The sequence below is a fragment of the Hemiscyllium ocellatum genome, chromosome 27 (genome assembly GCF_020745735.1).
Source record: "Hemiscyllium ocellatum isolate sHemOce1 chromosome 27, sHemOce1.pat.X.cur, whole genome shotgun sequence".
Lineage (NCBI taxonomy): Eukaryota > Metazoa > Chordata > Chondrichthyes > Orectolobiformes > Hemiscylliidae > Hemiscyllium > Hemiscyllium ocellatum.
The window spans coordinates 14,654,570-14,682,281 of NC_083427.1; the positions used below are offsets into that span (position 1 = coordinate 14,654,570).

Genomic DNA, 27,712 nt, shown 5'->3' on the forward strand with positions numbered 1-27,712 from the left:
CCACGAACCTATCTATCTCACTCGTAAATATACTCAATAACCTCGCCTCCATAGCCTTCAGTGAGAGTAAATTCCATAAATTCACCACTCTCTGGATGAAGAAGTTTCTCCTTATTTCCATTCTAAAAGGCCTTTACTCGAAGGCTATGCCCTTGAGTCCTAGTCTCTCCTACCAATGGGAACATCTACTCTGTTCAGGCCATTTAGGATTCTATGTTTCAATTAGTTCCCCTTTCAGCCTTCTCAAATTCACCGAGTATAAACCCAGAGTCCTCAAACGTTCCTCACTACTCCCTGTATTGTTCTCATGTCTGACCTCAAGATGAGTGTCTGAGCACAGCTGTGCACAACCTCAAAGAACAGAAATTTCAATCTGTAAAATGTTGCTTGTATCACTTCACCCCAGCTCATATGCAACGGAAACCCTTATACATATCTTTGTTGTCTTAAATTTGACAATTCTGAAACATAACCCCCTCATTCCCGACTGATCAAGAATCTGGTCCTAAACTGCCTCATGAAGGGAAGCATTCTCTCAGCATTTACCCTGTCGAACCCCTTAAGAATCCTGTATTTTTCAATGAGATCACCTCTCAATCTTCCAAGGTCTGGTGAGTAGATTAGCCTGTTTTAGCCTTTGCTTAAAAGACAATCCGTTCAAGGGATAATTCTAGTGAATCATCTCTCAATTGCATCTATTGAAGTGATATATTTATTTACTTTAGTGGACCAAAGCTGTTCACATTACTCCAGATGTGGCCTCCCAACACTTTGTACAATTGCAGTAAGACTTCCTTACTCTTATCCTTCAAGCCCCTTGAAATACGGGACAACATTCCATTGCCATTCCTGATTACCCTTGGCAACAATGTGGTAACTTTCTGTGTTTCATCTCAAAAGAATTGTAACACCAAACTCTGACAATTACTGAATTCATCAGGACGTGGATATCCACATCGTGTGAGAGAGGATTGTCTTCCAGCTCATTCCCTCTCGCTGCATACAATTTCTTCCTTTCATCAGCTCATTCTCTCAGTTTAAGATTTTGGGAAAGATCCTGTAATTTTGTGTCCTGTAATTCTTTTATGATCAGCTGACAAACGTTTTATTATCCCAATTTTTTGTAAATCCTTCTATCGAAGCTCCCCTCAATTTCCTTTGCTACAAAGAGAATAATATCAGTTTCCCCAAACCCCTGATTCCCCAGTGCCTGTTTGCTATCTATACGGCACACATCAGGATTGTGTTGGAACATCCTGTACTTGCCTGCCTCGTTGCAAGCCCCAGTAATATTAAAGAAAGTGAACCTGCTCCAGACTAAGCACTGGCTCAAACACCGCTTTCAATATTCCCTCTCTCCACCACCAAGGCACAGTGGCATGGTTGTAAAATGTAAAGCCAGCGTTGTCCTACCAGACTAGACAGCTGCTCGTTCCTTACAGAAAGATGACTGGTGACGGTTTAACCTGAAGATTACCACACCCCAGGTGAGGGATTCAGGAGAGTCTATCTATTGTGGATGGATATTCTGGATGTGGATCAGCAATACCCATGTCACTTGAATGAATAATGTCAAAAAAATGCTATCATACAACTAAAATCCCTCATTCCTAGAACCATCCTTTACAATGTCTGGGTGATCTCTGGTTTGTACAGGCCCAGATGCTGGGTAATGTCATTATGCAGTAACAATAACTCTGAACCTCACTGTGTGTAAGGGTGGTGGATGCAGAAATCCTGATAACATTTAAGACCTGTTTAGATGCATATTTGCAATGCCAAAGTGGGCAAGGCTATGGGCTAAGTGCTGGAAAATAGGATTTGACTAATTCAATGGTTGCTTTTAACTAGCACAGATTCGATCGGCCACAGAATGTTTCCCTGTACCGTAGACTTCCGAGGTACTTGAACTGGAATATCGCAAACAACATTTGAAATCAGGTCAGAGAAGGAGATAGTAGAAGAGATAGCAAATGATTGGCCCATGTTTTTGGGAGGAAATGAGGTCGCCGGGGAGGAAATCCTGGAGCTCAGCCTAAGAATCTGAAAGTGTCACCATCAAGGAGAGAAATAAAAATTAAGTATCCTCATTAGGATGGTATTAGCCGAAAGTACGTATCTCAGCGATTTGGGAGGCCAGAGAAGATTTGAGATGGGGAGGGTGATGAGGTTGGAGGAGGCTAGAGAGAGAAGAAAGATTGTGAGGCCAAAGGAGATTACAGAGAAAAGGAATTTTGTGGGCTATGGGAGGAGATTACTCTGGTAGGGAGGTTTGCGATGCTGGATGAGATTAGAGGTAGGGACGTTTTGTTTGGGCTGAAGATATTTGCAGAGGTAGGGAGGATTGTGATGCTCGAGGGTATTACAGAGATAATAAGAATTGTGAGGCTGCAGGAGATTATAGTACTGTAACAGTACTGTGGTGTACTCAGAGCATGTGGACTGCAGCAATTCCAGAAAGTTGTTCACCACCACTTTGTCCAAGTCAGATAAACATGGAGAATAAATACTGGCCTGGGCAGCCATCAACACACCCCGTTAATAACCTAAAATTATGGTGGGTTTCTGTTTTGTGGAGAGCTAGCAGAAGCTCAGATAATTATCCTTGCAGCTTAGAAGGTTAAGCAATGATTTATTCGAGTTGTATATTTGTTCCCAGGATATTTAATTCGTAGAGACAGAATGAAAATATTAACATTGTTACAATGTTTGATTACCACAGAATATAAGTTTCAGATATTTAGCAAATAATGCCGGGTGAATTCAGCAAGTTCTGAGGATCTGGAACAGTCTGAACTGGATGGAGATTCAGCAGTTATTCCAGAAAGAGATTTGGAATTTAACTTTTAAATGAAAGATTAAGAGGGCTGTGGGCGAGTGGCAGGGAAATTGGGACAGATTTGGAGGATTTCTAGGATGAGATTAAAGCCTTTGACAAGGTTCTGCATGGTTGTCTAAATAGTAAAGTTACATTGTAGGGAGAGCTTGCCAATTGGGTCCAACATTGGCTTTAAGGTAGGAGACAGAAGGTGATGGTGGAGGGTTGTTTTTCACAGTGGAGGCCTGTGATCAGGAGAGTTCCACAGAGTTTGGTATGAGGTCCATTTTTGTTTCTTTTATATAGAACATAGAAAAATACAGCGCAGTACAGGCCCTTCGGCCCTCGATGTTGCGCCGATCCAAGCCCACCTGACCTACACTAGCCCACTATCCTCCATATGCCTATCCAATGCCCGTTTAAATGCCCATAAAGAGGGAGAGTCCACCACTGCTACTGGCAGGGCATTCCATGAACTCACGACTCGCTGAGTAAAGAATCTACCCCTAACATCTGTCCTATACCTACCACCCCTTAATTTAAAGCTATGCCCCCTCGTAATATCTGACTCCATACGTGGAAAAAGGTTCTCATGGTCAACCCTATCTAAACCCCCAATCATCTTGTAATATATGAATGATTTGGATGAAGATATAGAGAGTATGGTAAGTACATTTGTAGATAATAATTAAATTAAATAGTGAATAGGTTGCTGTAGCAGCCCATGCTTAAGTTGACAAAATGGCCACTTGGGCTTTTTAACCAAACACAAAATGGCCGAAAGAGTTTGACAGTTACAGATGTTCACAGCTCAACTTGTAGTCTTCATATGAGATTGTCTGGGTAAAATGAGATTCTCCGTCAGAAGAGATGTTAAGGAAGTTACTGAAGTTTCTGTGAATGGGCAGTTTTAAACATCCAGGCATTCTAAATAAGGGACATTTTGCAAGGCCTAATTTAGCCAAGTTCCAAGTTAGTTATTTAGTAAAATGTAGAAGGAAAAGCCTGATCGTACAGTATTCTGAAATGTTTAAGTAATTGTCAAATTAGAAATGCAAATAACAAATTAGAGTGAAAAAGTTAGTTACAACCTTGAGCAAATGTGTATAGGCAGTAAAGAGGCCCGATGCATTTTGAGGGAAGATAAAGTAATAATTAGTCTAAACACGACCTTCAAAAAACCATTGACATAGAAGAAAGGTTGTAAATAGAGAGGTCATGACTGGAAAGGTACACAACTGAAACTTAAGTGCAGGTATAGATAATTTGGACTCCTGCATCCAAAGATCAAGGAAAGATTGATAAAGACAGATTACAAAATTTAGAGTGACAACGTGATTTTTTTTTGTGAAATCTAAAGTTTTGTGTAATGGCTTGGTAAAATTGTAAAGTGGTTGAATTTCACCCTCATCAGAGGCTTTTACAAAGAAAAGATCATTTGCGATGTGAAATGTTTACAGTGGAAACAGGAAAGATTTGTTTAAAAATGAAATTTGAGATTAAAATCCTCTTACAGCACGTAAATGGCAGTGGTCGTAAACCGCAATTACATATCAGAGAGACTGGTGTTTGATGTCTCAAACAAGGGAAAGAGGGTTGCTCTCAACTTGCCATCTGTGTCACATTAACTTTATATTAGAGTTGATTTTAAAGGCTTTATAACAATTGTTACGGATTAATATCCTTTCTAATCTGCTATACTATTAGTGAAGTTAGTACAGAATTTGTAAGATTTCTTCGTGAAAAGCAAGTATTTGGGCTATTGGTATATAATGTGGTGCAGCTGGCAAGTGTCTGGGAAGAAATAAAACTGTCAGAAGCATTGTAAGATCCCAAAGATAGATGATGAAGACGTCTGATAAACATCATGAGATTATGGGAGGGCCTATGGGAGGGCGGTCTGTCGAGTTGCCATTATAGATCATGGATTGTATGTACAGCTTAGGGGACTGTGGCTAACAATGACATCAATGTTGCATGGCATTATTATAATGCGAAGGGTATAAAACTATATGTCACTGGGGAGCTCAGTGGCTTTCCAATCTGAGCTGTGATTAAGAGGGCAATTAAGCCCCATGTGAAAGACAGACTTAGGGTGTCTCTGGCTTCTCCCACAAATGTGGCAATAGAACTCTAAATAAAGACCACTTTGGTGAAGAAACACAGAACTTAGGACTCCTCTTTGGGAGGCAAATCAAAGTAAGATTACAAAGAGGTATTGGTCATCGAGGTGAGGAGTGGGAGAGGGTTTAATTTTGTTCAGTGTGATTTAAGGATATTAAGATCGAACATACAAATTATGAGTGGGGCCCTGGATAGTGTTGTATAATAGAGAGACCTAGGGGTTCAGGTACATAATTCTTTGTAGCTTGTATCACAGCTGGTGAAGAAGGGGTTTAGTATGCTTGCCTTCATTGCTCAGTCCCTTGAGTACAAGAGTTGGGAAGTCATGTTGCGGTTGCAGAGGACAATGATGAGGCTTTTTCTGGAATATTGTGTGCACTTCCAGTCTCCTGTTCAAGAAATGATATTGTTCAACTGCAGAGGGTTGAGAAAAGATTTGGCGGGATGTTGCCTGGAATAGACTGAAAAGGCTGGATCGTTTTTTTTCCCCACTGGAGCGTAGGAGGTTGAGGGGTGACCAAATGGATGTTTATAAAATGAGGTAAATAGATTAAGTGAGTAACAAAGGTCTTTTCCCTTGGGTGGGCGACTTCAAAACTAGGGAAACACATTTTTAAGGCGAGAGGAAAGATTTTAAAAAGGAGAGGAAGGGTATTTTTTTAAAACATGATGATTCATGTGTGAAATGTGAGGGAGAAGTGGATGTATGCCCAGTCGTAATGTTTATAAAAGACATGTTGATAAATTTACACCAATGGGGAAGTTTTGGAGCTGTATGGGCCAAAGGCAGGCAGATGGGACTGGTTTAGTTTGGGAACATGGTCGGTGTGGGCTGGTTGGACCGAAGGGTCTGTTTCATGCTGTATGACTGTGAGAGAGTACAGCTGCAATGGGCTGAATGGACCTCAACCCCAGTGCTCTATGATACTGTTCCATTCACTGTGAATGGTGAAGCTCATCCCAGGGCAGGGAGAGAGAGGATCCCATCACTTACCTCACAGTGAGGCCCAGCTGATCGACAGGTGTATGCACGCACAGGTTTCCTCATGCACGGGGAGTGCGGCTGGGGGTTGAGGATTCACATGCAGCCAACTTAAACCAAGATAAATGACTGTCTCTTCGAGGTTTCTGCTTTGGACTGAGTACATTTTTCTTTTCTGAACTTCTTTTGCAGGATATTAATTGAGAATAATTTGCACTGCAGGATCTCAAAACACGTTCTGACAGAGTCAGCAGAGCCATCAGGACCTGAATATCATTGGTGTTTACTGTGGAAGGAAAAAGGTTTGTCTATGGGAAAAAATATGTCCAAAATGGTTGTAATTCAAAACACAGCAAGTTGTTCAGGCTCCTGTGTCTGGGCCCTGCAGCTGAGGAAGGAGATATTGGCTTGACAGGGGCGGGGGCACAGACTTATACAGATAACACCTCGTCTCTTGAAACAAACTGTTGTATTTAGTCCCAGTCTCACACTTCACGATTAGAGCCTATACTTTTCTCATTCTCTAAAGAGCTGCAAATTCCCATTTTTAAATTTGTTATGAATTTGCAATCCGGCACCCCTTCCGCTGGGAGGTTCCAGATCCTGACAACTCTCTGTTGATCCAGAAACTGCAGAATTCTGTGTGAAGTCTGGAGGGTTATGAAGGGTTGTATTGAGAAACGGGAGACTCTTCCCCGAGCTGCCACTGAGCTTCCCTGCACGAGTGCAGGAGGCTGAGGCCAGAGTGGTCTCTTTGAGTGCTGCTTCGCTAAACAAGAGCGCTTTGGAGTTGTGTGAAATCAGTGAGACAGGGTGACGGTAAAGCTGAAAGAATGAGAGCTGTCTCACTCTGGGCAATTCAGAAAGTGACATTCTCCCAACAGAAACAGCCATTTGGTGGGTGATACCTGCAGAATATTTTCCTAGCTGTTTTAAAGGACAGTAAAGATAGAGGTTTTCAATTACAATGGAAGATTTTGAAATGAAGAGAGGACCCTCACTGAATTACATTCTCTTGAAGGGAGTAACTAGCTTAATCTCGAGAGAAGTCAGGACAGGAGACCTTAGATTGTTTCCTTGCACCATGTGGGAAATAAGGGAGTTTTTCGGTATCCCTGATGGCTACCCGTGCAGAAAGTGTGTCCATCCGCAGCTAAGGGCTGACCGTTGTTTGGAGCTGGAGCAGCAGGTGGATTCACACCACACGTGAAAGTTGTCTGGGCAGAAAGGGAATGGGTGACCATCAGACAGACGAAAAGGCTCAGGAAGGAAGTGCAGGAGTCTGCTGTGGTCGTTCCCGTCTCAAACGGACATGTCACTTTGGATACTGTTGTGGGAGAGGTAGCAAACAGCCAAGTTCATGCACCACATGGGTTGCTGGACTACACAGAACGGAAGGAAAATGAGTGCCAGAGCTACAGTGATAGGGTACTCAAAAGCAAGGCCTACAGCCAAGTGTTTTTGTGGCTGCAGACATGTATCCAGAATGGTACGTTGCCTCCCTGGTGCCGGGATCAGGGATATCATGGAGCGGCTACAGGAAATACTTGAGCTGGAGGGTGAATGGCCAGTGGTTTGTGGTCGGCTAGGTACCAGTGACCTAGGGACACAAAGGATTGAAGGCCTGAAAGCTGAATACAGGAAGAGAGGGAGTACTTTAAAATGCAGCGCTGCAAATGCTGCAATGTCAGGCTCAGTCCCATTGTCACGTGCACGTAAGAGCAGGAATAGGAGGATAGATCAGATGCGTTTGCGGTTGGAGAAATGGTGAAGCAGAGCGGGGTTCAGATCCTTGAAGCATTGGGACAATTTCTGGGAAAGGTGTAACCTGTTTGACCAATAATACAGAGCGGGGACAAATTTCCCCACAGGGCTTTTGCGAGTTCGATTGGTGAAGTTTTGATGTGGTATGGCAGGGGAATGGGAACCTCGGTGTTGGCTTGGATGTTGGGTCAGGTTCAGGTCAGGAAACAAGAGGCAGCACATTAGTTCGTGATGTTGTCAATGGCTCAGAAAAACAAATGAGGATTAAACAAGGAGCGAATGTCTCTTCATATGTCCATCATAATAACTCAGGAATCAGTCTGGTGAACCTTTGTTTCCCTCTCTCAATAGCCAGAGGATACATCCGTGGGAAAAGAAAGCAAAAGTACACATATTATTCCAGGTGCCCTTATCGAAATATATCCCTTCTCCTGTATTCAAATCCTCTCACACTGAGGCCAGCGTATCATTTGTGTTCTTCACTGCATGCTGCAACTACTGAAAGAGTTAGAGAAACACAAGACAAAATGGGATCAGAGACTCTGATGTAAAATTATTGTTTGCAGTTTCCCCATTATATCCGTGCTGGTCAGCAGGTACCTACAGATGTCAGTCCCATTTCCCAGCAGTCAGTATGTAACCTGTTATTTACAGTGCTTTGTATGATCATCTAAATGCTTAAAGTCAGACAGCACAGAAACAGACTCTTCCGTCCAACCAGTCCATGACAAAGATAACTAGTCCCACCAGCCTACTCCTGGCCCATATCCCTCCAAACCTTTGCTGTTCTTGTACTTATCTAAGCGTCTTAAATGTTGGGACCATACTTACATCTAACACTTCTTCAGGAACTCCATTCCACACTGAAACCGCCCTCTGCCTAAAACAAAATTGCCCCTCATATCTTTTTTAAATCTTTCTCCTCTCACCTTAAAAATATGTCCCCTAGTCTTGAAATCCCCTATCCTTGGGAAAAGACCTACCATTAACTCTATCTATACCCTCATGACCTAATAAACCTCTGTAAGTTCATTTCTCAAGCTCCAATGCCACAGTGAAGAAAAGTCCAAGCCTATCCAGCCTTTCTTTATATCTCAAACCTTCCACTCCCAGCAGCATCTGGGTAAATCTCTTCTGAACCCTCTTCAGCTTTAGTAATATCTTTCCTTTAACTGGCCGACCAGAACTGGGCACAGTACTTCAGAAGCTGCACCAACAATGTTCTGTTCAACCTCAACGTGACATCCCAACTCGACTCGAAGTACTGAGCAGTGAAGGCAAGCACTCTAAAAGCTTTTTTAACCACCCAATCAGTAAGTGATGCAAATGTCAAAGAATTAGGTAACTGGGCCACTAGCTCCCTCACTTCTCCAACATTAGCCAAGGCCCATGTTTGTTGTAGCAAAATACAATACCTTGCTTTTATCCACATTGAACTCCATCTACCACTCCTCAGCCCATTGACCTACTTGATCAAGATCCCTGTGTAATCTTAGAAAATCTTTTTCATAGTCCGCTATGCCACCAATTTTGGTGTCTGCAAATGTACTCACCATAGAACATAGAACAATACAGCACAGAACAGGCCCTTCGGCCCACGATGTTGTGCCGAACATCTATCCTAGATTAAGCACCCATCCATGTACCTATCCAATTGCCGCTTAAAGGTCGCCAATGATTCTGACTCTACCACTCCCACGGGCAGCGCATTCCATGTCCCCACCACTCTCTGGGTAAAGAACCCACCCCTGACATCTTCCCTATACCTTCCACCCTTCACCTTAAATTTATGTCCCCTTGTAACATTCTGTTGTACCCAGGAAAAAGTTTCTGACTGTCTACTCTATCTATTCCTCTGATCATCTTATAAACCTCTATCAAGTCACCCCTCATCCTTTGCCGTTCCAACGAGAAAAGGCCGAGAACTCTCAACCTATTCTCGTACGACCTATTCTCCATTCCAGGCAACATCCTGGTAAATCTTCTCTGCACCCTCTCCAAAGCTTCCACATCTTTCCTAAAGTGAGGCGACCAGAACTGCACACAGTACTCCAAATGTGGCCTAACCAAAGTCCTGTACAGCTGCAACATCACTTCACGACTCTTGAATTCAATCCCTCTGCTAATGAACGCTAATACACCATAGGCCTTCTTACAAGCTCTATCCACCTGAGTGGCAACTTTCAAAGATCTATGTACATAGACCCCAAGATCCCTCTGCTCCTCCACCTGACTAAGTACTTTACCGTTAACCCTGTATTCCGCATTCTTATTTGTTCTTCCAAAATGGACACCCTCACACTTGGCAGGGTTGAACTCCATCTGCCACTCCTCAGCCCAGCTCTGCATCATATCTAAGTCCCTTTGCAGCCGACAACAGCCCTCCTCACTGTCCACAACTCCACCAATCTTCGTATCATCTGCAAATTTACTGACCCACCCTTCGACTCCCTCATCCAAGTCATTAATAAAAATTACAAACAGCAGAGGACCCAGAACTGATCCCTGCGGAACTCCACTTGTAACTGGGCTCCAGGCTGAATACTTACCATTTACCACCACTCTCTGACTTCGACCGGTTAGCCAGTTTTCTATCCAATTGGCCAAATTTCCCTCTATACCATGTCTCCTGACTTTCTGCATAAGCCTACCATGGGGAACCTTATCAAATGCCTTACTAAAATCCATGTACACTACATCCACTGCTCTACCCTCATCCACATGCTTGGTCACTTCCTCAAAGAATTCAATAAGACTTGTAAGGCAAGACCTACCCTTCACAAATCCGTGCTGGCTGTCACTAATCAAGCAGTGTCTTTCCAGATACTCATAAATCCTATCCCTCAGTACCCTTTCCATTACTTTGCCTACCACAGAAGTAAGACTAACTGGCCTGAAATTCCCGGGGTTATCCCTATTCCCTTTTTTGAACAGGGGCACAACATTCGCTACTCTCCAGTCCCCTGGTACCACCCCCGTTGACAGTGAAGATGAAGAGATCATTGCCAACGGTACTGCAATTTCCTCTCTTGCTTCCCACATAATCCTAGGATATATCCCGTCAGGCCCGGGGGACTTGTCTATCCTCAAGTTGTTCAAAATGTCCAACACATCTTCCTTCCTAACAAGTATCTCTTCTAGCTTACCAGTCCGTTTCACACTCTCCTCTTCAACAATACGGTCCCTCTCGTTCGTAAATACTGAAGAAAAGTACTCATTCAAGACCTCTCCTATCTCTTCCGACTCAATACACAGTCTCCCACTACTGTCCTTGATCGGACCTACCCTCGTTCTCGTCATTCTCATGTTTCTCACATACGCATAAAATGCCTTGGGGTTATCCTTGATCCTATCCGCCAAGGATTTTTCATGCCCTCTCTTAGCTCTCCTAATCCCTTTCTTCAGGTCCCTCCTGGCTATCCTGTATCCCTCCACTGCTCTGTCTGAACCCTGTTTCCTCAAACTTATGTAAGCCTCCTTCTTCCTCTTTCCTAGACATTAAACCTCCCTCGTCAATTAAGGCTCCCTCACACGACCATTTCTTTCCTGCCTGACAGGTACATACATATCAAGGACATGTCGTAACTGCTCCTTGAAAAAGTTCCACATTTCCACCACATCCTTCCATGACAGCCTATGCTCCCAACTTATGCTCCTCAAATCCTGTCTTACAGCATCGTAATTTCCCTTCCCCCAATTGTAAAATCTACCCTGTTGCACGCACCTAACTCTCTCCATAACCAAGGTGAAAGTCACAGAATTGTGGTCACCATCACCAAAATGTTCACCCACTAACAAGCCCATCACTTGTCCCGGTTCATTACCGAGTACCAAATCCAATATGGCCTCCCCTCTGGTTGGACAATCTACATACTGAGTTAGAAAAGCTTCCTGGACACACTGCACAAACACCGCCCCATCCAATCTACTTGATCTAAAGAGCTTCCAATCAATATTTGGGAAGTTGAAGTTGCCCATGACTACGACCCTGTGGCTTCTGCACCTTTCCAAAATCTGTTTCCCAATCTGTTCCTCCACATCTCTATATTCTCACCATACCTTCTATATTCTCATCTAATGTTTCCTGCATTTGCCACCATTTCCAATTCTCTCTGTCCCTCTCTCTCTCTTTCTTTCTCTCACACACACACACACACACACACACTCTTGCTTGTCACAAGCTGATTATCTCAGGATTTGGAACATTTAAGGAAAAAGCATCATTTGCACTGGGGAGAAACATGTCACCTGTGTGTGGGAGAATCCTGAAGATTCACCTGAAACACCAATACAGTGACACTGGGGAGAGACTGTGAAAAAGTGGAGATTGTGGAAAAGGATTCTGTTACTCATCCCAGCTGGAAATTCACCAGCGAGTTCACACTGGGGAGAAACCATACACCTGCTCTGCCTGTGGGATATGATTCGCCCAATCGTCCAACCTGCTGAAGCACTGGTGAGGTCGCACTGAGCAGAAACCATTCCACCTGGTCGGAGTGTGGGAATGCATTCACTCGGGTTTCCAGTCTCCTGATACACCAGAGAATTCATGCTGAAGAAAGACTGTTCATTTGTTCTGTGTGGGGGAATGGCTTCACTTGGTCATCAGAACTACTGGAACACCAATGAGCTCATACCGGAGAGAGACCATTCACATGTTCTGAGTGTGGGGAAAGGATTCACTTGTTCATCTGACCTCAAACACCAGCGAGTCACACTGGAGAAAGAACATTCACCTGCCCCTTTTGTGAGAAGGGATTCACTTGGTCATCTGGCCTACTCAAACCCCAGCGAGTTCACACTGGGGAGAGACCATTCACCTGTTCTGATTGTGGGTAGGGGGTTTACCGCTCACCTGACCTGCAGGTACACCAGAGCGTTCACACTAGAGAGAGAACACTTCTTTGTTCTGAGTGCGGTAAAGGGTTTTCCTCGATCGTCTAGCCTGCTGAGACCCCAGCGAGTTCACACTGGGGAGAGACCATTCATCCCACACTCTGTGAATGTGAGAAAGCATTCACTCAGAGAACTCACCTACTGACACACCAGCGAGTTCACGCTGAAGAGAAACCGTTCCCTCGATTCCGGTGTAGGAAGGGATTCACTTGCTTATCCAAAGCATTAACATATCAGCAAATTCACAAAGAACCACAGTTGAAGGATTTTGCTCTTTCTCACACCAAGCAATGAACTGTGCTCTTTGCACATTTGTTCTGATGTGACTAATCCCTGTTCAATTAAAGTTACTTATATTGTCAATAAAATGGTAGTAACAATTGTGCATCTATCAGATAGGTTTTGGATATTATCACTTTGTCATGGTATATTAACACTGGGTTCAGACTGTCCACCTGCACGGTTGGTAATAAGGGATTTCCTGGTTCATCTGCCCCTTTCTGAATGGTGACTGAGCACCACACTCAGTCTTTCTGCTTCATCTTCTCCTTGTCTCACCTAACTCCCTGTTATCACCCAACTCCAAAACACTTTCATCTTGCCAAACAACATTCCCAGTGCAGCCTAGGCATTTGATTTTTCTGCTCACACCCACTCTGATCCCGTTGTCCTGCACTGTCCCAATGAAGCTCAGTGGGACCTCAGGGAAGAGTATCCTTTCTTTAATTCAGCTATTTATAATTCTCCGGACTGAGCATGGAATTTAGCAGTTTCTGAGTCAAGAGAGTTGGAAGGATCTGAAAAGGTGCTGAATCTTGATACCATTAAACATTTTGAAAGGGAATTTGCAGGTGATGAGGAATTTATCGGTTAAAATCATGAAGTGGGTGACTTGAACATTTCATTCAAAGAGATGACGCGATATTTAGATAAATCTGTCCTCCCTCTCGGGCCAATAGCTCCTTCCTCAGTTGCTGGACCCAGAACTGAATGCATACCTCAAGGGTGGTTTCCCCACCAATTTGAACACTTTGCTGCTTTTGAAGTGACAATCATGTCGGAGATATTTTCCCCACAAATAGGACAAACTTTTCCACTTCCACAGTGAGTGCCAATGAAATTCAAATCCACATGGCTCTGCAGACTCTATCAGAATGTGTTTTGAGATCCTGGTGTGCAAATTATTCTCAATTAATATCCTGTAAAATGAGTTCACAAAGGAAAAATCCATTGTCAGTCCAGGATAGAAAGCTGGAAAGGGCAAACATGACAGAGAGAGAAACGAATTAAAAGAGACTGAAGGAGCAACTTTTTCAAGAAGAGAGTGGTGCGGGTATGGAATGAGCTGCCAGAAGAAGTGGTGGAGGTTGGTACGATTACAACATTTACCAGGCGTCTGGTTGGGTGTATGAATGGCAAGGGTTCAGAGGGATATGGGCCAAGTGCTGGCAAATGGGACTGGATTAATTTAGGATATCTGGTCGTCATGGATGATTTGGACTGAAGGGTCTGTTTCCATGCTGTACCACTCTGTGACTCTAGAACTTTGTTTGAGTTTTATGCGTCTGTCAATCCTCTTTTTCAAATCACCACACCCTGCCCCCAACTCCAACCACAAAGAAATCTGAGCATCTTCACCTTGCCCCAACAAAGATGGTCACCCAAGCTGTTAGTGCCTGAGGCCTGTAGCCACATTCCCTTTGCTCCCATTTCTAATTCAGATCTAGCACACTATATCTGGGTCTTGAAGAAGGGTTACACCCGAAACCTTGACTTCTCCACTTGCTGATGCTGTTAGGCTTGCTGTGTTCTTCCAGCCTCTTGCCTGTCTACGTTGGATTCCAGCATCTGCAGTTTTTCTGTCTCTAACCCCGCTTGGTCCACCAGTCCTGTCTTTGCTTAGTCCTCCAATCGTACCCTCTCCTTCTATTGGTCCGTTGCTGCCGTCCATCAGCCGGGGCCCATTGTGAGCTAAAGGTGGGAGCCTATCTCTTTGTGGTTCAGGGGTGAGCGTCATGTTTACAATGAATGGTGCAGTGTGTAATATGTATCCCAGAGGACAGGGAATTGCTGGCCATTTGGTCCAATGGGATTGTACACTCTCATTCGCTGCAAATCTATCCCAAATTCCCTGCAATTGCCCCAACTGGCCTAAAGTTAAATTTCAACTCTGCAATAACTGCTGAATCTGCATCTAGCTGCCGTTCAGACTGTTCTAGGTCCTTGGAACTCACTGAGTAAAATAATCTTTACGTTTTCACCCTGCATTATTTCCCAGTTATCTGAAAGCTATGTTTTCTGGCTCCTAAACCTTGTGACAATGTTGGTAATTTTTCACTTTATGCAAATGAAGTCTATTAGAAACAAATCTACACCTTGACTGCGTAACCTTCTCAGTTTCAAGGAGAATTATCTGAGCTTCAGCTACCTCTCCACAAAACAAAAACTCATCTTAATTTTGATTAATGCACAGTTTATGTTATTTGCTGTCCCAACCGATATTTATTTTCCACCCCTATTTGACTTGGAGAAGGTGGTGGTGAACTGCCTTCTTGAACTGTGTAGACCACGTATTGTTAGTACACCATAATCCGATTTGGAAGATAATCTCCTGCAGTCTCACAACTCTCTCTATGTCTGTAAATCCCTCCAATGTCACTATCCTCCCTGTCTCTGTCAACCCTTCCAGCATCAGAATTAGAGTCAAAAAGTGTGGTGCTTGATAAGCACAGTAGGTCATGCAGCATCTGAGGAGCAGGACAGTTGATATTTTGGCCAAAAGCATTTCATCAGGAATGTGTTTCTCCAGGGCCACACTTTTCGACTCTGACTCAGCATATGCTGTCCTTCCTTTCTCCTCATATCAGAATTAGCTATGGTTTACAAATAACACAAAAATCGGTGGGTGTTGTGGACAGTGTATTTCAGTGGCACCTTGACCAGATGTGCCAATGGGCTGAGGAATGGTTGATGGAGTTTAGATTGGAGCTATTACATTTTGCTAAGGCAAACCAGGTAGGAATTATACAGTCAATGGGTAGGCCGTGGGCAGTGTTGCTGAATAAAGAGACCGAGGGCTGCAGCTGCAGCTGCATATTTCATTGTAAGTGGATTCGCAGGTAGACAGGGTCATGAAGAAGGCGTTTGGCACATTTGTCAGTGCACTGAGTGTAGCAGTTGCAGTGTTTTGTCGCAGCTCTAATAGACATTGGTCAGGCCTGGTTGAGAATACTGCTTTAAATTCTGGTCTCCTTGCTATGGAAAAGATGTTGTTAAACATGAGAGGGTGCAAAAATAATTCACAAGGGTATTGACGGGATTGGAGTGTTTGAGCTATCGGAAGAGGTTTGGGCAATTTTTTCTCTGGAATGTCGGAGGCTGCTTTGTCGAGGTTTATAAGATCATGAGGGCAATTGATAGGGTGAATAGCCCAGGTCTTTTTCGTGGGGTAGGCAGACAAAACGAGTGGGTATAGGTTTAATGTGACAGGGGTAAGATCGGAAAGGGACCTTGGGCAACTTTTTCATGCAGACGGTGGAACCAGCTGCCAGAGGAGTTGGTGGAAGTGGGTATAATTACAACATTTAAAAGGCATCTGGCTGGGTAGATGAATAGGAAAGGTTTAGGGGGATATGTGCGAAATGCTGGCAATTGGACTGGAAAGTTTAGGATCTGGTTGGCACAGGAAAGTTGGACTGAGAACCTGTTTCCATGCTGTATAACTCCATAACTCTTACTATCTCTGTAAATTCCTCTGGTACCTGCAACAGTCCCTTGCTCTGTAATTTTCTCCAGTCTGTAATCTGCTCCAGCCCCAGCCCCAGCAAAACTTGTTTTCTATGTAATCTCGTCCAGAGTCACAGTCCTCCCTGTCAGTGTAACCTCATCCAGCTTCACAACCCTCCCCTACCTCTCTGATCCCCCACAGCCTCGCAATGCTCCCTATCTCTAATAACACCCCCCCAACCCTACAGTTTCACAACCTTCCCTATCTAATTTCCTCAACCTCAGAGCCCTGGTTATTGTGTAAAAACTGTCCAATTGCAGAATCTTATCTGATGTTAGATAACGTGTTGTAATTCTTTGAAGTGCGAGCTAGTTGGGTTGCCTTGTTTCTTGTGACCAGTTGGGGAGACCTGCTGCTTCCGATATGATCCCTCTCTTTGAGATGTATGGAGCAGAAACCTGGTCTCACGCTAACACTGACATGCCACATTACACATTACTGTGAGAAACAGAACACTGTCCTGGCTTGATGACAGCATCCTGTTTTGGCAAAGAACATGTACAGGGCACACTCAACTGATGGGAACTGGGGAGGCAGTTCAAGAACTTGGACAGTGTACTGGGAGACAGCATGTTGACACTGTCTGGTGTTAGTGAGCTGTGGGATGGGTATTGACCAGTACCAAATCCCTCCACCCTTCCCCATCCTCACTCTGCTGCACACCAGCTGGTGGAAATAGGTGACAAGTTTGTAAGTTGTTGTGGTTCTGTTCGCCGAGCTGGGAATTTGTGTTGCAAATGTTTTGTCCCCTGTCTAGATGACATCCTCGGTGCTTGGGAGCCTCCTGTGAAGTGCTTCTGTGATGTTTCCTCCAGCATTTATAGTGGTTTGTATCTGCTGCTTCCGGTTGTCAGTTCGAGCTGTCCGCTGCAGTGGTCGGTATATTGGGTCCAGGTCGATGTGCTTATTGATTATGGTCATCCACAGATTCAATCAATAAGCACATCGACCTGGACCCAATATACCGGCCACTGCAGCGGACAGCTCGAACTGACAACCGGAAGCGGCAGATACAAATCACTATAAATGCTGGAGAAAACATCACAGAAGCACTTCACAGGAGGCTCCCAAGCACTGAGGATGTCACCTAGACAGGGGACGAAATGTCTGCAACACAAATTCCCAGCTTGGCGAACAGAACCGCAACAATGAGCACCAGAGCTACAAATCTTCTCACAGACTTTCTAAGTTGTATTATCCTGTTTAAGACATCTCCTGCACAGACATGGTCATGACCTGCATGGGTCCAGTTCAGAGCCATACTTGAAGTTCCTCAGAAGCAGTTTCTCTCTCCGACCAGGTGCAGGTGAGAAACATTCCTCACAGTGTGACTGTGTACAGCCGAGGGGAGAACACGAGACTGGCCCAGCCCAGAGACCACGTTACGTTTACCGGCAACTTCCTCACCATGATGTGGACCAGCTTCAGGCAGGTAGTTCAGGTAAGTGCTTGAGGGCACAGGTCAGACTGGAGTCCAGCTGTTGAGTATAGGAGCTGGGAGGTCATGTTATGGCTGCACAGGACATTGGTTAGATCACTTTTGGAATATTGTGCGCAGTTCTGGTCTCCCTCTTATCGGAACGATGTTGTGAAACTTGAAAAGGTTCAGAAAAGATTTACAAAGATATTGCCAGGGTTGAAGGTTTGGGTACAGGGAGAGGCTGAATAGGCTGGGGTTGTTTTCTGTGGAGCATCTGTGGCTGAGGGGGTGACCTTATAAAATCATGGGTAGGATAAATAGACAAGGTCATTTCCCTGGGTTAGGCGAGTCCAGAACTCAAAGGCAGATGTTTAGGATGAGACGGGAACGATATAAAAGCGACCTAAGGGGCAACTTTTTCACACAGAGGGCAGTGCTTCTATGGAATGAGCTGCCAGCAGAAGTAGTGGAGGCTGGTACAATTACAGCATGTTCAAAGGCATCTGGGTGGGTATATGATTAGGAAGGGTTTCGAGAAATATGGACCAAGTGCTGTCAAATAGGACTAGATTAGATTAGGATATCTGGTCGGTCTTTACAAGTTGGACCGAAGGATCTATTTTGGTGCTATACACCTCTATGACTCTCTGACTGTCAGTCTCTGGAACCTCCTACAACCTCACAACCTTCCATGTGCCCTGTGCTCCTTGATTTCTGACAGTTTCCATATTGCTGACCTACCTTTGACCACCATCAGTGGCTGTGGTTTCAATTGCTGAGCCCCAAGTTGTCTCTCCTCCATTGAACATCTTAAGATCAGTCTGTTTGGCCGTGCATTTGGTCATGTGTGAACTGTTGTGCAAGGTTTTACAGTTCTATATAAATACAAGTCATTGATGTTACCTGCAATGGTCAATCTCAGCAAGATGACAGACCAGGCTTGTGTCCACTGAAGTTCAGAAGAGTTAGAGGTAACTTGGTTTAGACTGAGGGGACTTGACCATCCACAGTCAGACGCAAACTTAATGAATCACAAAGCAGGCTCGATGGGCCAAATGGCTTATTCCTGCATCTATCTCTTATTTTCAGCCATAGCGATTCAAGCACCCCGTGCCCACAACTCACAAAGGGGTCCTGTTCATCTCAGCTTGACAATTCCAAAGATGTGCAGGTTGGGTGAGTTGGCCATTCTAAATTGCCTGAGTGTTAGGTGCACCCGTCAGGGTTTAGATGTAGACTAATAAGAGACTCAACTGCGCAATGCAAGATCAGGAGTGTGAGGCAACGGTGTCATCAAATGTTCTGGAGCTGCCCTTTCTGGTAGCTACAGTGCTCCGGCCGACCTTATAGAGGTTTATAAATACATGAGAGGCGTGGATAGGGTAAATAAAGAAGGTCTTTTCCCTGAGGCGGGGCAGTCCAGAACTAGAGGGCAGAGGTTTAGGGTGAGAGGGCAAAAATGTAAAACAGACCAAAGGGACAATTTTTCCACACACAGTGTTGCGGGTGTGGAATGAGCTGCCAGAGGAAGTGGTGGAGGCTACTAAAATCGCATTATTTAAAAGGTAGGTGGGTGGGTATATGAATAGGAACGGTTTTGAGGGATGTGGATCAAGTGCTGGCAAATGGGATGAGATTAGGTTAGCAAATCTGGTCGGCATGCACGTGTTGGGCCGAAGGGTCTGATTCTGCGGTGTACCTCTGTCCCGATTGCAACAATGCAGACGGGCCAGCGCTAGGACCCGGGAGGGACAGGAGCCCTGAAGCGCCGCCCATAAGTGCGTCACAAAGCGGGTCACGCATGCGCCGGACTGCCGACGGAGCCAAGATGGCGGACGCCGACCAGGGTCTGCTCCCAGCTGAAATCCCAGCACAATATACATGCGGGATTTGCAGGTTGCGAATCGGAGTTCGAGGTAGAGTATTTAGGAAGCGTTTGCGAACACTCCGGCATTGCCTCCGCGGTCCCGCAGCGCCCCTTCCCGCCTTGGAGATGTGATTTTAAAAAAACCCTCTGAACGTTGGTATCAATGTTACTGCGCATGTGCCATACTCCAGCGGAGGGGGAACTGCACATGCGCACCTTTCATCACCGCGATGCATGGTGGGTAAAGGCATTGTCATTGCTGACATTGGAGCAGCCAGAGTTGGACTGAGGTGGACAAAGTTAAAGCTCACACAGCAGCCAGGTTACAGTCTGACTGACAGGGTTATTTGGAAGCATTAGCTTTCGGAGCGCTGTTATGTCAGCAGGTGGTTGTTGAAAATGCGAGAGTAGGACAGAATTTATTGCGAACGTTTACAGTGTGATGCAACTGAAATGATATATTGGTCTTTTTCAATACATAATTTACGTTGCATCACGCTATAATCTTCTGCTATAAATTCTGTGTCCTCCGGTCTTAACCTCCGCAACCATCTGATGAAGGAGCAGCGCTCCGAAAGCTAGTGCTTCCAAATTAACCCTTTAGGACTGTAACCTGGTCTTGTGTGATTTTTAACTTTGTGCCCCTCTGGGTCGCTCACCATCCTGCTCTGGAACGATATCAGCTCTCCTTCATTTTCCCCGGATCAGAATGCTGGCATTCCCTCCCTAATGTCGGTGTGGGCGCACTGCAGCGGTTCAAGATGCAGCTCACAGTTTTGTTTGGAGGAGTCGGTGTTGGGCTGGGAAGTACAAAGATAAAAATCACACAACCCCAGGTCTCAGTCCAACAAGTTTATTTGGAAGCATTAACATTCAGAGCGCTACTCCTTTAGGTGGTTGTGGAGCACAGCCGCAAGGCACAGAATTTATAACAAAAGATTACAGTGTCATGCAACTGAAATGATGCTTTGAAAAAAAACTTCGATTGCTGTTAAGTCTTTCATCTTTTAGAATGACATGTTGCTTTCAGTTCTTTCATATATAAAATCCAGAACTTTCTTTGAAGTTGCATTCTCAAGTGAACTTTAACAAAGCTGCCATGTCAGCCCAGATAATACACTGAATGCGTGTGGTGGCCTGTGTGACTCTGCCTGTACCTCAACGTTCACGTTGGTTCTAATCTAAAAAAGGGATTGACAGAATCTTACATAGAGTTTTGCAGTTTTTGAGCAAGATAAAATGTAATTCTGCAAGTACAAATTCACCCCACTAACCTATATGTTGTGTGTGCATTTGGATATGTGTGTGGGGAGGGGGGGGGGGGGTTGTGGTTTGAGTGTTTGTGATAGAGTGAGAGTGTATAGGGGTATAAGACTGTGAGAGGGTGCATGCGGGAGTGTATGTGTCAGCATATGAGAGAGAGTTTATGTATGAGAGATGGTCTGTGTGAGTGTGTGCATCTGTAGGTGTTGTGCAGGAGTGTCAATGTCTACGTGTGTATAGGGCAATGGGATCACCTATAGTGTGATATGGACCCAAGGTCCCGTTGGTATCCATGGGGATGGACTCAAAACTTGGCTATCAGCCTCTGGTTGGACACTTTGCACTGTTGCTCGTTCCGAAGTCCATCTTGTAGGATGGTCAACCGAAGGTCCGAGGCCGAATGTCTCAGACCGCTGAAGTATTCTCCAACTGCGAGGGAACACTCCTGTCTGTTGATTATTATGCAGTGTCCATTCATCCGTTACTGTAGGGTCTGCTCATTCTCACCAATGTACCATGCCTCAGGGCACCCTTGCCTGCAGCATATAAGATAGACAACGTTGGTCAAGTCACATGAGTACCTGCTAAGTACATGGTAGAAGGTGTCCACACGTGTAATAGTGGTATCCGTGTCAACACTCCAACACATCTTGCAGCGTCTACCAGAACAAGTTTGTATGGTGATGTCCTGAAAGCCGGGAAGTTTGCTGAGAACAATGATCTTTTTGACGTTTGGTGGTTATTTAAAGTCAAGAAGTGAAGGCATGGAGAAGGTCTTGGCAAGGTGCTCATTCTCATTGATAATGTGTTGCAGGCTGCAAAGAACATAGCATAGTCTTTCGACTCTTGGGAAATACTGGACAACGAAGAGTGCCCTGTCATTTGCAGCTCGTGTCTGTCTCCTGAGGAGGTCATTATGCTTTCTCACTGTGGCACATCGGAACTGGTGGTCGATGAGTTGAGCATCGTACCCCATTCTTATGAGGGCATCCTTGAGTACCTTCACGTTCCAGTCAAGTTCCTCCTCATCTGAACAGATCCTATGTACGTGTAGTGTTTGTCCGTAGGGAATGGCAGTTTTAATATGTTTAACATGCAAGCTGGAGGAGTGTAGTATTGTGAGGTTATCCGTGGGTTTTCAGTAGAGTGAGGTGCTGAGGTGCCCATCCTTGGTGGAGATGCATGTGTCCAAGAATGATACAGATACTAGAGAGTAGTCCATGGTGAGTTTGATGGTGAGAAAGTCTGTGATATCACTATGTAGTTGTTTCAGTGACTCCTTGCCATGGGGCCAGAGGAAGAACATGTCATTAATATACCTGGTGCATAGTTTTAGTTGGAGGTCCTGCATATATAATAAGTCTTGTTCGAACCTGTGCATGAAAATGATGGCATACTAGAGTGCAAATTTGGTTCCTATGGCTGTTCGTGTCACACTACAGGTGATCCAACTGCAATGCACATGCGTACACACACACTCCTACAGACCCATAAGCTCACACAGACCCTCTCTCCTATACAAGCTCTCTCACATACACTCACACATACACCCTTCACAGCCACTCATACCCCTCTGCGCGTACACACCCACATGCATACATATCTAAGTTTGTGAGGTGAATTTGTACTTGCAGAATTACATTTTTACTTTGCTCAGAAACTGCATGAATCCATGTAAGATTCTGTAAATGCTTATTTTTTTTAAACGATTAGAATCAGTCTGAACATTGGGGCACTGACAGCCTCACACAAGGGCACCTCACACCTTTTAATGCATTATCTTGGCCAACATGACACCGATTGTTAAAGTTCACTTCAGAAGGGAATTTTAAGAACGTTCTGGGATTTAGATATTAAAAATCTGAAACTAGCATGCCCATTCTGAAAGATGCAAGACTTACCAAACAATTTAGATCTTTTTCAATATATAATTGTAGTTATATCACACTGTAAACCTTTCCTATAAATTCTGTGTCCTACATCTTTATACTCCATAACCACCTGATAAAGGAGCAGTGCTCCGAAAGCTAGTGCTTCCAAATAAGCATTTTGGACTATAACCTGGTGTTGTGTGATTTTTATCTCTCCCATTGGTAGTGATGTCACTGCGCATGTCCCTACTCCAGTGGAAGGGGGAACTACACCTGCATACTTCATTTCTGTGGCAGATGCTGTGTAAAGGCAGTTATTGCTGACATTGTTAGCTATAATTTGGAGGTGCCGGTGTTGTACTGGGGTGGGTAAAGCTAAGAAGCTCCAGGACATTGTAACCCTTTTGCTATAAATTCTGTGTGATATGGTCATGTTCCACAACTACCTGAAGTGACAGCACCACCAACAGGAGGTTAATAGAAGGAAGAACTAGGGGAGGAGTGAAATTGAGCCAGTGTCGGAGAGGGAGGAAAGGCATTGAGCCAGGCATGGGGGAGGGAGAGCAGGAATGAAGCAATGGGTGGAAGGGGGATGAAAGTAATGGATTGAGGGAGGATGGTAGCAGAATGGAGTTGAGGTGGGGAAGAGGGAGAATAATGGAGTGAGGGAGGGGGAAGAGGAATCAAGCTGGAGTGGGAGGAGGGAGATTAATGGAGCTGGAAGGTTGGGGAGGGGAATGGAATGGAGCCAGGGCCTAAGTAGTGGGAGAGGAATGCAACCTGTTGAGTGTGGTAGGGGAGAGAGGAGGCGAATACAGCCACAGGTGAGGCAAGGAGAGGACTTGCATGCAAGGTGAGGGAGCGATGAGAGTAATGGAGTATAGGGCGGGATAAGGAATTGAACTAGGGGTTCAGGAGTGGAGAGTAATGGACATATCAGTGTAGGAGTGGGGAGACGAATGGAGCCAGGTGTAGAAGGAGGTAGGAGAGGAATGAAGCCAGGTATTAACCATGCCCAAGTCCTCAATAAGATCATGCAGGAGTCACGCTTGCAACTCTGTGGCATTTTCTGGGAAACCGTTTCAAATGGGAGTCAAGTGCATGTGCGATCATCTTGGTGATGTAACATGAGTGGACAATGCTTCATGTTCTCAGTGGCCTGAAGACTGGGTGAATGGTCAACTCTTCTGATCCAACTCTCCCAACAATGTTCTGACTACTCTCTCATTCCCTCACATTTCCTTGTGCTCTTTCTCACTCTGCCCCATGCTTCCTACTCATGGTCTCACTCATCCATGTCTCTGACACTTGTAATCTTCATTTTGTGACCACACCTCTTACACTCTGGGCTCTCTACACCTCCTCTTGTTCCTCTCCTACTCACACTCTATCCCTCTTTACCAGTTATTTCCCTGACTTACAACCCATTCACTCTTTGTTCCGAGCTCTCGGTCTTTTGTTCTTCTCTTCTCTTGTTTTCTAGTTCACCATTTCTTTCCCACTTCCCATCACACGGGAACCTTTGGATGGTCCAGATTGGATAGCTTTTCTTTAAACAAGCTGGCAGCTTTCATGCTCACACGTTCCTCTTGTCTGCCCCAGAAATTATTGGACTCTTTCTTTCAGCTCCATTTCATTGTATTCTTTTGTCTTTTGGTCTGTTCTCTTGCTCTCTTTCTCACTTACTCTCTCACTGTTCTGTTCGAAACAAACTTGACAGGGCATTAGCAAAGGAGGATTTGCAGTCGGGAACCTCGAACCAAGCATTGCACCAAGACTTGAGAGAGGCAACACATTTGTCATCAACAAAACATCATCGAATTTTGAACATGGAAGAAAAAGGCCCCCTTCACACTAGGAAGGAACCATATACATGTTGTATGTGTGGACAAGGCTTCAGCCAATCAGCTGGCCTCACAAACCACAATTGTAGTCACACTGGGAAGAAACTGTTCATCTGCTCAGACTGTGGGATGGGATTTGCTCAGTCAGCCCACCTCCTGCGACACCAGTGGGTTCACACTGAAGAGAGACCGTTAACGTGCTCTGAGTGTGGGAAGGGATGCACGCACTCATCCAGTCTGTTGAGACACCAGCGAGTTCACACCAAAGAGAGACCTTTTAAATGTCCAGACTGTGAGAAATGCTATAAAAGTACCAGCAGTCTGATGTCCCACCTCCGTGTTCACACTAACGAGAGACCTTTTAAATGTCCAGACTGTGAAAAATGCTATAAAAGTTCAGGAGAGTTGATGTCCCATCAACGTGTTCACACTGAGGAGAGACCGTATAAATGCCCAAACTGTGGAAAATGCTATAAAAGTTCAGGAGAATTGATGTCCCATTTGCGTGTCCACACTGATGAGAGACCATTTAAATGCTCAGACTGTGGGATGTGTTTTAAACGTTCCAGTAATCTCACATCCCACAGCCATGTTCACACTGACAAGAGACCATTCAGGTGCTCTCACTGTGGGTCTACGTTCAGGCAATCATCTCAACTCACTAAACACCAGCGAGTCCACACTGGGGAGAGACCCTTTACCTGCAGTGAGTGTGGGAAAGGATTCACTCAGTCATCCCACCTTCTCACGCACCAGCTAGTTCACACTGATAAGAGACCTTTTAAATGTTCGGACTGTGGAAAATGCTTTAAAAGTTCCAGGGAACTAATCCACCACTACCATGTTCACACCGAGGAGAGAGCATTTGCATGTCCAGACTGTGGAAAGTGCTTTAAAAGTTCTGGGGAACTAATGCGGCATCAACGTGTTCACACTGAGGAGAGACCATTCAGATGCTCTCACTGTGGGGCTGGTTTTAAGCGATCATCTGACCTCATTGTACACCAGCGAATTCACACTGGGGAGAGACCATTCTCCTGCATGGAGTGTGGAAAGGGATTCACTCACTCATCCAACCTGCTGAGACACCAGCGTGTTCACAAGTGACTGTGATGAATTTTGCTATTAACCATATAATGGTAACAACCATGTTCATTGTGTCTGTCGATGTTGATAACATCCAGTCTGGGTTTATATGTATAGCCTGAGTAATCGTCAAATAAATCAGCTCTGTGTCAGTTCGTTAAATATTCACAGTAGTTCATTCTGAAGGGCTCTCCCTCTCCCCGTCACCTCCATCCTCACCTCCAACAAGTGGGAGGAACTCATGGAGCGTCTTTGTCATGACGTTGAGACAATCCAATCTTCCGTTTCTGTTGAGTAGGTATATTTATTTAGTGTCATGTGTATTTTGTTACAGATACTGCTCCACTCTCTGGCAACATCGTAGAGTCCTGGAGATGTCCAGCATAGAAACAGACTAGCGGTACAATTTGTCCATGCTGACTAGATATTTTACATTAATCTTGTTCCATTTGCCAGCATTTGGCACAAATTCCAATAAACCTTTTCTATTCGTGTATCCATCCAGATGTCTGTTATATGTTAAAAATCACACATCACCTGGTTATCGACTGACAGATTTATTTGGAAATGCAAGCTTCTGGAGTATTGCTCCTTCATCAGTTAGCTGGCAGAGTAGGATCATAGGACAGAGAATTTATAGTAAAAAATCGTAATGTCATAAAACTGATGCATTCTATTGAACAAACTCTAGATTGCTCGTAAGTCCTTTATCTTTCAGAATGGGTTGCAGGTTTTGATTGATTAATATGTAAATCCTAGAATTTCTTCAAGTCATTTTCTCAAGATAATTTAAGCTTTTATACAAAACAATGACATCTCAACTCAGGCAATTCATTAAATGTGTAGGTTAGTGCCTGAATTTATTCCAGTCTTGAGTCAGACTGGTTCTATTCCCAGAATAAGAATTTACAAAATATCACGTGGATTATTAAAAAAAACATGACTGCCTATAGATTGTGTGCTTTTTGAACAAAATAGAATATATCTGCAAATACAATTCTGCAAATGCAAATTCACCCCGAGATGTGTGTGTGCATCTGAGGGGGAGAGAGAGATAGAGTGTGTGACTCTGTGTGTGCATGAGAATGTGTATGTACTTGCTTGATAGTGTGAGTGCATGTGGATGTGATGGAGTGCATGCCTGTGAGTGGGTGTGCACATGAGTGTGGGGTTTGTATGATTGTGCCTGAAAGAGAGCGTGTCTATTAGAGAGGGTCTGCTTGAGTGTATAGGTATGTAAGAATATGTGTGTACGTGTGCTTGTGTCTGAGTGTGTGTGTGAATGTATAGTTTAGTGAGGTTACCTGTAGTGTGACATGAACTAGAGGACCCAGTTCAGGCTATCTTCATGGGTACTGAACTTGGCTATCAGCCTCTGCTCTACCACTCTACATTGTTGCGTATCCAAAGTCCACCTTCAAGGACAGTCAACCGAAGATCCGAAGCTGAATGCCCCTGACTGCTGAAGTGTTCCACGTCTGGGAGGGAATGTCACTCTCTGGCACTTGTTGCATGATGTCCATTTGTCCATTGTCATAGCGTCTGCTTAGTCTCGCCATTGTACCATGCCTCGGGGCATCCTTACCTCGAGTGAATCGGGCAGACCACGCTGGCCGAGCAACTTGAGCCATATGGTGGGTAGTGCCCCATGTTTAATGGTGATATCCATGTTGATGCTCTGACATCTTGCAGTAGTTGCTATAACACGGTTATATGGTGTTGTGGTTGATGTTGTCCTGAAGGCTGGGCAGTTTGCTGCAAAGAATGGTCTGTTTACAGCTTGTATTTTGTTTAAAGGTGAAAACTGGAGGCGTTAGGCAGATCTTTGTTCTAAGTTCTGTGTTCTATGATCTTACTCCAAAGCTTTATAAAGGAGCAGCGTTCTGAAAGCTTGAACTTTCAAATAAACATGTGGGCCTATAACCTGGTGTTGTGTGATTTTTTTTAACTTTGTCCACCCCATTCCAACACTGGCACTGGTTACCATCGA

General features: G+C 44.6%; 2 protein-coding genes across 5 annotated transcripts in view; both read left to right on the forward strand.

Annotated features, from left to right (window-relative positions):
* LOC132828738 (probable G-protein coupled receptor 139) overlaps positions 1-27,712 on the forward strand; it is a 54,752-nt gene that overhangs the window by 11,518 nt on the left and 15,522 nt on the right. For 2 of the 3 annotated variants that reach the window (XM_060845859.1, XM_060845861.1), the window contains exon 3: positions 17,672-17,812. The exons of the other annotated variant lie outside the window; for it this stretch is intronic. In XM_060845859.1, the coding sequence (XP_060701842.1) occupies positions 17,672-17,812 (141 nt within the window). The remainder of the gene's footprint in view (positions 1-17,671; positions 17,813-27,712) is intronic. 3 annotated transcript variants of the gene reach the window in all.
* Positions 19,611-26,448, forward strand: LOC132828737 (zinc finger protein 501-like). Of its 2 annotated transcripts, none has more exons than XR_009646150.1 (2): positions 19,611-19,707; positions 26,057-26,448. XR_009646150.1 is itself a non-coding variant. In XM_060845858.1 (2 exons), the coding sequence occupies exons 1-2, from the start codon at positions 19,673-19,675 to the stop codon at positions 25,741-25,743; spliced, it is 1,266 nt and encodes a 421-aa protein (XP_060701841.1). In that variant the 5' UTR covers positions 19,611-19,672; the 3' UTR covers positions 25,744-26,448. The 2 variants fall into 2 exon arrangements, 1 of the variants encoding a protein (XP_060701841.1); XM_060845858.1 differs by having other exon boundaries at positions 24,513-26,448.

Excerpts from the sequence above, each read along its gene's own strand:
- LOC132828737 (XM_060845858.1), top strand. The coding sequence starts at position 19,673 with ATGCGGGATTTGCAGGTTGCGAATCGGAGTTCGAG. Across the intron at positions 19,708-24,512 it reads GTTGCGAATCGGAGTTCGAG|GGCATTAGCAAAGGAGGATT; the intron begins GTAGAGTATTTA and ends CAAACTTGACAG.